This window comes from Paramisgurnus dabryanus, chromosome 24 (genome assembly GCF_030506205.2).
Source record: "Paramisgurnus dabryanus chromosome 24, PD_genome_1.1, whole genome shotgun sequence".
NCBI classification, from domain to species: Eukaryota; Metazoa; Chordata; class Actinopteri; order Cypriniformes; family Cobitidae; genus Paramisgurnus; species Paramisgurnus dabryanus.
The window spans coordinates 12,671,059-12,683,531 of record NC_133360.1 but is presented as its reverse complement, the minus strand read 5'-3'; the positions used below and the strand labels follow the sequence as shown (position 1 = coordinate 12,683,531).

The 12,473-nt window shown below is 34.5% G+C and overlaps 1 protein-coding gene across 3 annotated transcripts in view; it reads right to left on the bottom strand.

Moving 5' to 3' along the window:
* The window catches only part of LOC135721671 (uncharacterized), a 44,517-nt gene extending 32,414 nt beyond the window's left edge, over positions 1-12,103 (bottom strand). The window contains exon 1 of one of the 3 annotated variants that reach the window (XM_065244089.1): positions 11,914-12,103. In XM_065244089.1, coding sequence (XP_065100161.1) covers positions 11,914-12,032 — 119 coding nt within the window. In that variant the 5' untranslated portion in view covers positions 12,033-12,103. Of the gene's footprint in view, positions 1-2,824; positions 3,141-8,105; positions 8,296-11,913 lie in introns of those variants that run through there. The other 2 variants (XM_065244098.1, XM_065244106.1) reach the window with 2 other exon arrangements.
* Positions 12,104-12,473: the final 370 nt, after the last annotated feature.

Below are 12,473 nucleotides of genomic sequence, written 5' to 3'. Positions count from 1 at the left end.
ACAGCAATGCTTAAATACTGTAAACTCTCACTGCACTGTTAGATTTCAGATTTTCCCATTGGACACACAAACATAAATTCTGTTATTGTGTTAATGCACATAAGAGAATAATAGACTACATCTATACAAGTTTAAAGATCTAATATATTTGAAGCTGATAGAGCTAATGTCTAATATTCGTTTTAACCTTGTATTTATCATGAACACACATTAAAAAATGGCCATGCGTGATGTAGCACCACGTCTGAGATTACTGAATGACAGCCACTCAGGGACATAAATTTCCAAAAATATTACGTCCCATTTATAAAACAATAACTCGATAGGCCTGCTGACAGACACGAGCCTATAAACACCAGAGTGGTTATCAGAGGCACAGGCCTTTATAGTTAAATAAAGTCTACAGTACGCTACACATTTTAAATTGACTGTGCAGTCACAATGGCTGCATGTGTCATAAAATGATGTCACAAGCAGCACGTTTAAAATAGCATTATGACCTCATCTATGACACCACAAATGATGTGACAGGATTTAAAAAAGCAAGAAATCTTAAAAAAATACAGCAATACCAATAGTGGGCTTTATTTGGATGTTTAAATACTGTTTAAGGTTTAAGTATTGACACACTGCCTGAAAAAAGGTACAAAACTGTACCTTTTCTGTCATTGGAGTGGTACACTTAATTTTTGCTCCTCTATGGGTATACACAGTTTGAAATGTTGTACCTTTTGGGGTAAAATTGTATAACCTAAGAACCTATTTTGTACCAGTTAAATGTTAGGGGTAAAAAACATTTAACTGTACCTTATAAGGGACACAATGTTCATAAGGTACAGTAATGTACCCAGAAAGGAACAACATTGTATTATGTTTTTACAAAAAAAAAAACATGGTACCACCTTGTACCTTCTTTCTGACAGTGCAGGTGTACAAAGAGAACGTCAGTCTTTTACCTATTTTACCTTTGTATAGTTAATAAAGAACATTATTTATATTTGACAATAAAGAACATTTATACATTAATGTGCAGTAATGGCAATACAATACGACAAAAAGCACCACACACACACACACCTCCAAGGCTTGTCTACGCGTTCCCATATTATATGATGACCACGTGACGCACAGGATCCGACCAATCGGATGAAACACCTCGATTAACCGATTCCTGTCATTCTGAATTCATACACCATTACCATCACCTCTACGGCGGAATGTTGCCCGACACACACACACTTCAGACTGAATACAAGACTATATGATTTAAGATACGGAGGAACTATGCGCGTCAGCTTGCTGCCTACGTACCAACGCACTAAAGCATCCCTATAGCTGGAGGCAGATCACAGCATCGCCACACGCAGCGATTAAAATCTATGTTATTCACACAGCACTAGCTATTTTTCAAGATACCCAGACCATTAAAAGCAGTAACACAACACACGAATTGCATGCCTACCGGAGTGGATGCTCTTTGTAGCGGACATCGCCGTCTTCCCATACCCCGATTTTCTCCGGAGCCCCTCATGTTTTAGGCTTGATCCCCTCTCCTTCCATTCAAAAGCGCTCCGAAGTATTTGGATTAGTTTATACATTCGGTTCTCTAGCTTTATGATATCAGATAAACTCATACAGCTAGATAACCAAAGAGAAAAACTAACCCGTGGCTCTTAAAGGGACCGCCGCGTACGCCAGATGCAGCTCGTGTTGTGGTCACATGGAGCTATTGCATTCGCTGCTGCGCGTGCAGAACCGATACAGTCGCACTCGCTCACTTACACACACACACACACACACACACACACACACACACACACACACACACACACACACACATAGGCACACACGTGGGCTAAATAAGCCGTCTGTATTTGTGACGATTATTATATGCATTTGATTTCTCTTTTTAAAATTTGGAGTTCAACTTTATCATAATTTGAACCTACTGGTGTAGCTATTTGAAACGCACATTTTTGATGCAGTTGGCCTGGCAACATAGAGGATTGCGAAGATGTCAAAGGCCAAAAAACCTACGTACAGCTCCAAAACTGATGTTAAATGAACTGAACGCGTAAAATCTCCAAAATGTGAGCTCCGTCCACACGAGGCTGGGTTGACATTTAGACATGGCATAGTGTCATAGAAAAGTAGCAGATATTTGCTATAAGTGCTATTTTAAAATCAATTTTCAAATTATATTAAACCCCCTTCTAAAGACTTATTGTTAAAGGAGGGACGTATAAAATCTAAAGCAGAATTACGCATAATTGTATCTATAGGCTATTCTCATTGACACATAACGATGTTTAGGCTTTGGGCTATATTAATAGGCCTACACTTGGTACTTGGAACTGATTTATAATAGTTTTATAAACTCATAAATTAAAATACTACTAAAACATTTCTAATGCTCTTCAACTGCATTTCAATCAGCTTGGTACTCACACTATATCTGGCAGAATTGCATTTCAGAAAATCAGATGACTTCAAGCAAATATTAAAAACATTAAGCAAGCAAATAATGCAAACAAAATCTCTAAAACAGCTTATTGGTGCATATTCTTGGGTATGTACGTCTACATCTAAATCAATGAAAATATTAAATAACTATTAGTCTATGGACTATTGCCTAAAAAGATGAGGTAAGCAACGGGGTTAACTTACAAAAAAATTACTTTTATAACAATATAACAACTTTACACATAATATAAAAACGAAAGGTACCGGGTTTAAACGTTAAAAGTTAATTTTGGGCAACAGAGGATAAACATCATAACTCTCAAACAATTGAGCGTTTATTGTCACAAAGAAAGATACTCACAATTTAATTTCCAATTTCAAGTCCATTTCCCCGAAAGAGATCTCTTAACGTTTTCCCCAATGTTCACTTGCTCAAACACGAAATCAAACATCCATTTCATTGTAACGACAGCACTCACAAAAAGCCTCTGTATATCTCTGGCAAATAAGATTTACGCCGTTTCCAGATGCCTTTTCGATGCCCTCGCCATTTGTGTGCTAAAGTAAACCCCTTAAAATGAAAATAAATTGTCTTTTGGTGAAATCGTACAGCTAAAAAGCAACACGAGTGAGCGCAAAGCTCCGACAGCAGCACTGAGGAGGTGAAGATTGAAGTGAGGGGCTCCTCTGGGCAGGGCCACGGGGGTCACAACTGTGATGTCACCAGCATTAACCATTAATGCTTATTGATACACATGACTGAACAGGGTTGGAGACGCGCCCGTGGCCGCACACGGTTCTCAGGATCCTGCTTTTTACGCCATATATGATTTTTATGCCAATTAGGCTAATACGTAAAGAATCGTTATAGTTGAAAATAATTAAATATTGGCTAAAATATAGCCTTTACTAAAAATCTTAAACAATTAAGTTTAATAAAAAAAAATACAGAGTTCACATACATATATAATAAAGCTATTCGTTTTATATCGTGCTTAGTGGCCTTTACAAATGTTTATGCATTTTTCTATCGAATTAATTCCAACCAGTTGTCAATTTCTCGTAGCCTATATAGCAAGATTGTCTCAGCTATTAAAACAATATTAATAGTTTGCTGTGAGAAGTAATTGGATTTACTTATAGAATATACGACGATGGGGAGAATATTGCAAATGTAGTTACGGTGTTCCGTTGCTTAACTTGCTACTTCGTTAATTTATACAGGCGGGTTTTTTGTCTGTTGTATACATACAATATAATTTTTATACAACGTTTATTGAAAATAAATGCAAGATAATATAAAAGAGAAAAATCATTTTATATTCAGTTTGTGGTAGTTGGGGCGAGAGAAATTTGTATAAGTCACACTGCATCCATACAGTTAAAGTGATTTTGCAGTTGTGGCTAAATAAACGTGCATTGGTTTATTCGTAGATTTTAATGTTAAACACTAGCTCGAATAGCTTGCACGAGACCATCATCTTTGATATTTTTCTATGAAGATGCCTGTTAGACTTGTAATGTAAATCGAAATATGGTCTCATGTTGTACATTTCATCGTTATGTAAATGTTTAAATAACGATATAGTGCAACAAAGTGCCACATAAAACCAAAATTATTTAAGTAGGCTATATTTTGCAAAGCGTAAAGCCCAAGAAAATGCATAGCTGGAAAAAAATATTCTCTGATAAAATAAAGGATCATTAAAAATAAAATTTTAAAAATATGCAAATATACCTGCAGACAGACAAACAGATGGAGTCTGGAGTCTCTCTCTCTCTCTCTCTCTCTCTCTCTCTCTCTCTCTCTCTCTCACACACACACACACACACACACACACACTTGGCTATAGGCCAATGCTTGTTTTTTCATTAAAATATATTCCCCAGTTCGTGTGAAAATGGGATCTTCCGGTTTCTTATGTAAAATAGAATGGAATGTTCCATTTATAGGAAAAAAAACATGACAATATTTCGGGATTGGTTTAGTAACACTATTGTGCATAGCAATGACAATCTGACATTTCGGATTAATTTTGTGTTTTAAAGTAAGGAAAAAGAATAAGCTTTGTTATGAAAGCTAAAGAAAACTAGCAAATATTTTCACATAATTAGGGCAACTGTACATTTAAGTCTCAGAAAGAGTTTGGCCTTAGGATGGAAATTCACTGTTACAGTTTGCAACTGCAGGTAAAAACACACTGTTTGAGCAATAGCTAATAAAACCTGTACACTTTTAAACACCAATTTTTACATTTGATTTTAAGAAAAAAATGTCTAGGGTCTTAAAAAATCTTGGTGTATATTTTTTCATAACCTTAAGGCGGAACAAGAGAAAGCAATAGGTAAAACAGTAACGATATTAATATTTACATATACATTTTAAGCATATAAAAGTCCTGCTGACCTCGCCAATAATAAATGCATGTAAAAGGTAATTGCATTCAGTTACAGTTTCATCAATGGCCAAAAAAATTGTCCTACTAAAAATATTAAAAAGTCGCTGTAAAATGCAGTGAAGCAATAAATGAGGCCGTTGAACTGTTTTTTGAATAAGTGTTAGGTTACTAGAATCGTGAAATCGATTAAATTATTAAGAACAGCCTTAAATTTAACTTGATGAAATAGCCAGTTTTGTTGTTTTTCAGAAAATTTTTGCTTTCATTTTGTGCAAATATGGGTGTAGCAAACAAAGCTCTGTCTTCACTTTGACACACAAAACAAAGAGAGAAAATTAATCATGCAGAATACACTCTCTGGGCACGCGCAGATACAGTTCCTTACTGTCTAGGACTAGGTTAATGCATATATGGGACGATCAGTGGCAATCGTTATAATTTAGGCTACAATTTACAGTCAAAACCACTAAAAAGATACATTTAAACAAAAAAGAACATCTATTTTTTTCTATGTTTGTTTCCTTTAAATATTCTACGTGTTAAAGCATTTATACTTTTAATCATAAAGCTTGCTTAGCACCTCGTGCTTTTGCAACCGAATTTAAGAGAAAGGCTAGGCCTTATTCAAAAGACATTTGGCAAATAATTGTGTAAGTTTCAAACATTCGTTTATTTAAATGTGACAATACCCACACATTTCTTATAATATTCCTTGGCTTAATATATGTAAATGCGACTGTGAGAGCCTCTATGCACCTCACACCTTCCATCTCAGGCTTTGCCAACCTCCACCCTCTGTCACACACACACACACACACACACACACACACACACACACACACACACACACACACACACACCTACACATGATTCACACACTCCCGCCCTTTGCGTCATGTCCTGTTTCAATAATGAGCTTCTCACCATATACAATCGCAGACTGCAATATAAGCCTATGGTTAACAATTCATGACTATACATCACATCATTTGGATTATACACCTAAAAAAAAACACCTGAATAAAAAAAAAACAGGGTTGTTATTAGGCTACAGTAATTCATTTTATATAAACCCTAAACATTTTTAAAATAAATTAAAGAGGATGATCGATGAGAATGATACTCTTTTAAGGTGTAATTTGTATCATGCTTTGTGATTTGGTTTATCCAAAGGCTCGCTGTCATTTAAGGGAGCAAACAGGTGAGAACTGTCCTTGGTCCTGAAGTTCCGCACTCCACTAGAGTTCTTATAAAGCTTTTACAATCACGAGCTTCAAAAATTAATTGTAGGATATGTCTCCCTTCGACGGGACATTTTTTATCACGCTTGATACTGAATATATTCAGTAATTCATTACAAGACTTCATAGTTAATAGAAATAACGTAACTTGTGAGTTTCCAAGCTGTATTATTTAACATAAAGATACTAAAAGGAAATCAAAATGCATGCATTGTACAAAAGAAAATTATATGACTTAAAAAGGCCAGATTTTTTAAAATAAAATAAAAATTAGACGAAACAGATGCAGATTTCGTTTTACACAATTTATTTTTTAGTTCTCTCCGTAGAGTCTGCTATATTTATTAGCATATTCCAAGTCGAGAAAACATCTGATAAATCGGTTTTAGAAATCGAGATGTGAATGTTTGTGGTTGAACACGTGATTGCAATTGCAATGGATCGTGTTGCTTTAGATTATTAAAGGTTAGATTATTACATAGGCTTATTAAATTAACTCTAAACACTACACTTAACATTTGTAAATGTTTAAACAATTTATTACTGATATATTTAACCACTGAAGGAAAATTAAACGCACACTGTTTATCTCTCAAATCTTTTTTTGCCTTACCTGTTATAGACCGTGATGATCTTTATTTTTTTTTTAAATGCCTGGAAAATATATGACTCTATTTATAATTTATCATCCAATGAGAATCAACGAACAAACGGGCCTTCCTCTCTTAACTATTGGTGTTTGTGTATGTATTTGCATTGTTTTACGGGCATGGTGAACTTTAAAATATGTCATTTAATATTTATTTTTATTTAATAATGTAGCTTTAAACATTTGAAAATAATAGGCGTATTAAAAGGCATCCTTAATTTTTTCTATGAAGCATACAAATACAAATGAGACTGTAAAGAGCACACGCACCCACGCACACACATGCGCGCTTGCGCTCTCTCGCTCTCTCGCTCTCTCTCTCTCTCTCTCTCTCTCTCTCTCTCTCTCTCTCTCTCTCTCTCTCACACACACACACACACACACACACACACACACACACACACACACACACTGCAGCCTTATTTCAAAATCTTATTCAAGCACCACCGACTTCATTTGCAAGCACATATTATTTTAAAATAAATAATTAAAATAAATAAAATGAAATAAATGTATGGCACAAAATAAAATAAGTTTTTAAAGAGTTGAATCTTTCCGTCTGTTGTGCCTGGGCATAATAGTCTAGAAAAAAGCTTTGGGGCCTTTTGTGGGCTTCCAGGGATCCTCTTGGTCTCTATTGTTGGCCGCTCCAAAAGCCTGATTAATTAATTTCACACTGTAGCTCCGGAGAAGATTTTCCCACAAAATAAGCGACCGAGAGAAATTCAGCCCTAAGAAAGAAGTCAACATCAAGTTCAACAACGTGCGGCCTGCTCATTATCATGACAATAACGTCTGGGAGCGCAGAAGTCTTTTTAACAAGAGGGTCTGGCGTCAATACACTCCACCTCCCGGACCCCAGAACATTTTCCCAGGCTCCTCAAACAATCGCACAACTGTTTGCTCCCCAGGCTCGCCTAATGATCACTTCATACGACGCTCAAAAGATGATTTAGTTAAAATACGCCACATTAACTCTGACAAAAGAAAACTTTTTTGCCTTTAACAAAACACAGCACGAGAATTATTCTGTGTAAAATGGTTAAAAGTAAAAATATAGAAACGAAGAAAATAATAAATATGCTATATACAATCCATTCATATTCTACTTCATTTACACGTCAGTTTAAATGAGTATCTTCACTATGCCTTTGTTTATCCATCACTACAGAATCTAATCCACAACCAAATGATAAAACTCACAAAGGTATGCCAGCCTTTGCCCCAATGCATTTAGTGGTCAAAACAAGAATGATAAACTTTTCCTCTGAATTTGGATAAAGGCGCATCCACGACACTACGATGTACACTGTGCAACAAGATAAAGTATTTTATTTCGGAGCAATTACTTACACACAGTCGTTTGCCTTCATCTGACACCGCATTATCAGATGCACAACGTGTTCTGCCAAGTATCCAGTTTAACCACTCCGGAAGACTAGGATCCAGTCTATAGTGGATCTTAATGCAGCGTGAGCCCGGCGTGTAGTGGACGTGTGCAGAAACTCAAGCAGCTCGCGCGCAAACAGCGCCCGGTTGTGAATTGATGAGTTACTGTTCCACGTGCGTGATCTATTTAGTGTTACGCCCCTCTTATCTCGCTCTCACGGTTGGCATATGCGCAGAATAAAGAAAACGCTTGCAGAATTGTGTGCAGTTTATTTGTTTTTAAAATAAATTCAGATTTTAGGTTTAAGATAGATGAAACGAAACAATTGTCACTTTCCAAAGACCATGTTTAAAAAACATCTTAAGCTTGAAGTGTGTGTGCACTGTAGACCTTCATGTTATCTGTTAATCACAAAGTTGTACAATAGGATGCTTAAAGCGTCATGATCACAATGGGCGTATCAATCTACAGATGTGAGATGGTGGTGTGCGCGATTCGCGGATGCTGAGATTGAATCGTGGCAAACGCTATGATTCAGGTTCGGTACGTGGATGGTTGCGTCTTGACGCCACAGACTTGAAAGGTCGCGCGTAAAAGGCCATCATCGCGCTAGGTGTGCTTGTGACGTCATTGTGCATCTCGTGGCTTCTTTTAGAAACACCGGATTAAAATGGCATTAAAGGCAATATATCATCCACTCCCTAAACGGTTCATAGAGCACAACAGCACTTTTTTTTAATTACTGAAAACAGGATAGCAGTAAAATATTTTAAAAGAACGAAAATAATGTTGCACAGATATTGATGAATGTAAATGACCACTTAAGAACATTTATTGCCATACTCATATACGAGGTTATAATCATATTAACTTATAGTCACATACTTAAAAATGCACATGCATGCTATTAGCTATATGTCAATAAGTAGAAGATAAGTGAATCTTTTTTAACTAGAATCTTATTTCAAATTTATTATTCTAACTATTTTATTTTTTATTTAAACACAGGTTTGATATTTTACGGTACTGTTTATGTTAAAGAAAATTGCAGCGCATAGGGAATCTTATTCAGTAACATAAAATGCAGTTATTCACAATTGAAATAAAGTAGGCTGCATTGATTTAATTATCGGTTAAGGTTTTGGAACCTTCTCTGACTCTGACGTTTTATTCTCAGCCATTAAACATAACACAAAAAAACATTATGGTATCTGCTGAAGTAAATTTAAATCTACATTAACATTTTTAATTCATTTGATCTTTATGATGACACTGAAGGTCCAAATTTCTTTCATACAGTAATTTACTTAGTCCTATTAATAATTGGTCGTCAATGAAACAACAAGAAAACAGCGACACCCATCGGTATAAAGGTGCATGAACGACCGATGCGGTCTTTGGCCTACCATTAATGCATGAAATTTAGCATTCTTGTAGCCTATTCTTGCTAAAATATTCATATTTTCCAAATATATTTTTAACTTAATTTAAAGTAACGAAAGTTGCTAAATAACAAACCGATTTCAACGTCCTAGCACACTTAAAGCTTCTACATTTTAAGACTATTTATATTGCGCCCACACGTAGGCCAGGATTTAAAGGAAAAACGATGAATCTGAAGAAAAAATAATACAACAAAAAAAACTTTGATAGTACGTACGTTAAAGATTAAAATTACAATTTTTTTTATCTACGTTATATTTATATTTTTAAACGATGAAATAAGCTAAGCCGCAAATAGGCATAGACGTCTTGCCAAAAAAAACACAATCTAGTCTAATAGATGAACCAAAACTCTCGTTTGCTTACATTATATTTGCTTTAAATTTAAACGTTATTACAAACATGATGTTGATGTCAAAAAATATGTTTTAAGAGTGGATGTCGCCTAAATAATCTTAAACGTGCCAGACACGTATGACAATAAAAAAAATGCATCTGTCAAGTAATCTATATTATTACAAATTTTTAACATTTGAGCAATTTGTTTTAAAGATGATTTTACCTTCTATATTTAACATTTCTGAAATTCTTATTTTACATTCATAAATGTTAAAAAAGATGCAATACAATTAGTAGAAATTAATGTGAATGGCTCAAATCCGTAAATGCATGATACTGAGAAACGAAATACAACACAAGGAGTCCTCCAAGTATTTATGCGTCACACCAAACTATCATAACGTGACAATTGAAAGTACAGTGTACTTTAAGTGATATCAGCAACCAAGAGATAGACAAAACGCTGATTGTTCATAATATAATTTATCCAAAATGCCATAGACTTAGCCTATTTGAACTTTAAAAAATAAATACCTAAAAATAACCTATTATAATGCTTCGGACACAATAAAACAAATTAATAATTTATCTTTGTGTTACATATAGGCAACGAAATTTCCTATTTTAAATAGGGTTTTAATTGTATTAAGACGTCCATGAAAAAGCCAAATTCTAACAGAAAATAGTAAAACTCGTATTAAACAGTGTTGGTCAATCTCTTTTTCAAATTAATTTTCCAAGTCAAATTTATCCAAATATGCAAAAGATGCAGTGTTGAAGTTCACAATGTTTTACAGGTTGCACTTGACCCTGTGCCCAGTTACCACAAAAGTTTCAAATTGACCTGCAGTTCACGAGGTCAAATACAAAATCCAAGTCTGACCAAAAAATGTGTTGAACGATTTTCTTGTGAGTCGTTACATAGTAACTATTGTCTGCGATCATTCAGGGCTTGCGCGAAGAATAAAGATATTTATACAGATATGTAGAGAGCCATAAAGTCATTGATGTTGACCACAAAAGTCCACAAAATTGTAAGAGACAGTTTCGTATAAAACGTTGTTTTTTTCGTATTTTGAAAAATAAGATTTGTAAAGTTTTTAATCTAAAACACTTAATCTTGTCGAAATCGTCCAAATTCCTCTGTAAAAAAACTAGTGCAAGGTCTCAATCTATTCATGAGTTTTGGAGCATTAAAGTTGGATTTTAATCTTTGACATGGGCTTACTGATACTAAAGATATTAAAGTTACATTATCACATAATGTTATTTACATTATGTAGGGTGATTTTATGTAGAAAACAGTAAATCACAAATAATACGATCTGTTTATACGTGACATTTAACAATTCAACAAATAGAAAATTCAATTCAAATTTATTTCTAGCGCTTTCAACATTTTTCATTGTAGCAAAGTAAAAAATCTTGCTAAATAGCACTAAAAGTGATTCACTGACTCCTAATCCCAGAGAATCAATTTTTAGTGCTAACATCACCTTTGTAGAACCTGTTACACCTGTGTAGAACCATATTGTATATGTTGAACCATATCTGGTGCTATAGTCACGCTTTAGCGACACTTATGGTTCTACAGATGTGCTCTATTGCGCTAAAAATGGTCCCATATACATTTACGAGCTTTTGGTACTATTTAGAACCACCTTTTAGAGTTTAAATTGTTATTAAAGTATAAAATATTAAAATAAACACCAATAGAATCACACGTGACGTCATAGACACGGCCACAATTAACATAAAACGTCATATTTGAAAGTTTGCGGGTGAGAAAGTTAAAAATATTTGAATCGGATTGAACTCGTTTTCATAAAAATATTGTAACCAGTTTTTAAATTAATGTGGCAAACTTATATTGCAATGAAATATTGTTTTTTACAAGAAACTATTAAGCGAATTGGTAAACTATAAACTTCCATTAAAATCTCCGAAACCAATATAAGTATAAAGAAAAATACACACATACATACATACCCAAAGACTTTAGCGTTGTGGAGAGATGTTTCCACACAGGCTGTTTCGTGGGAAAAGACTCGCCACTCCATGCACAGTCCTTTAATGGGAGACGGGCTGGGTTTTATGGAAATGAGCATTGAACATTAGTCTTACCGACTGATTGCCACATATGAGAAGAGTGCAAGGGGCATGTTCACATCCTTTAGCATGCAATTCAGAAGGTCAAGTTCAAGCGCATATCTCAGCTCTTTCAATGTGTGTGACCAATTATCATGCAAGTCGCGTAAAAGCCATGTGTGTGTGAAAGCTGAAAACACTTCAACTGGTTGAATTCTTCATTAAAAGAAGTTTAGAAGCTGAATATAGAACATTTACAAATTTGTAAACAATTTGAAACTTTCATTAAAAATTATACAATAACATTTAAGAGATTCTTAGTTCTTGAAAATTAAAATATATAGACTAAATAAATATGAAAACAAAAATGTTATTTTCTTAATGATTATTTAAATGTTTAGTTTAATCCATGTCTTTATTTTGATTAATATAGTTTGGGCTATCTTGATTTGTTTGTTAAT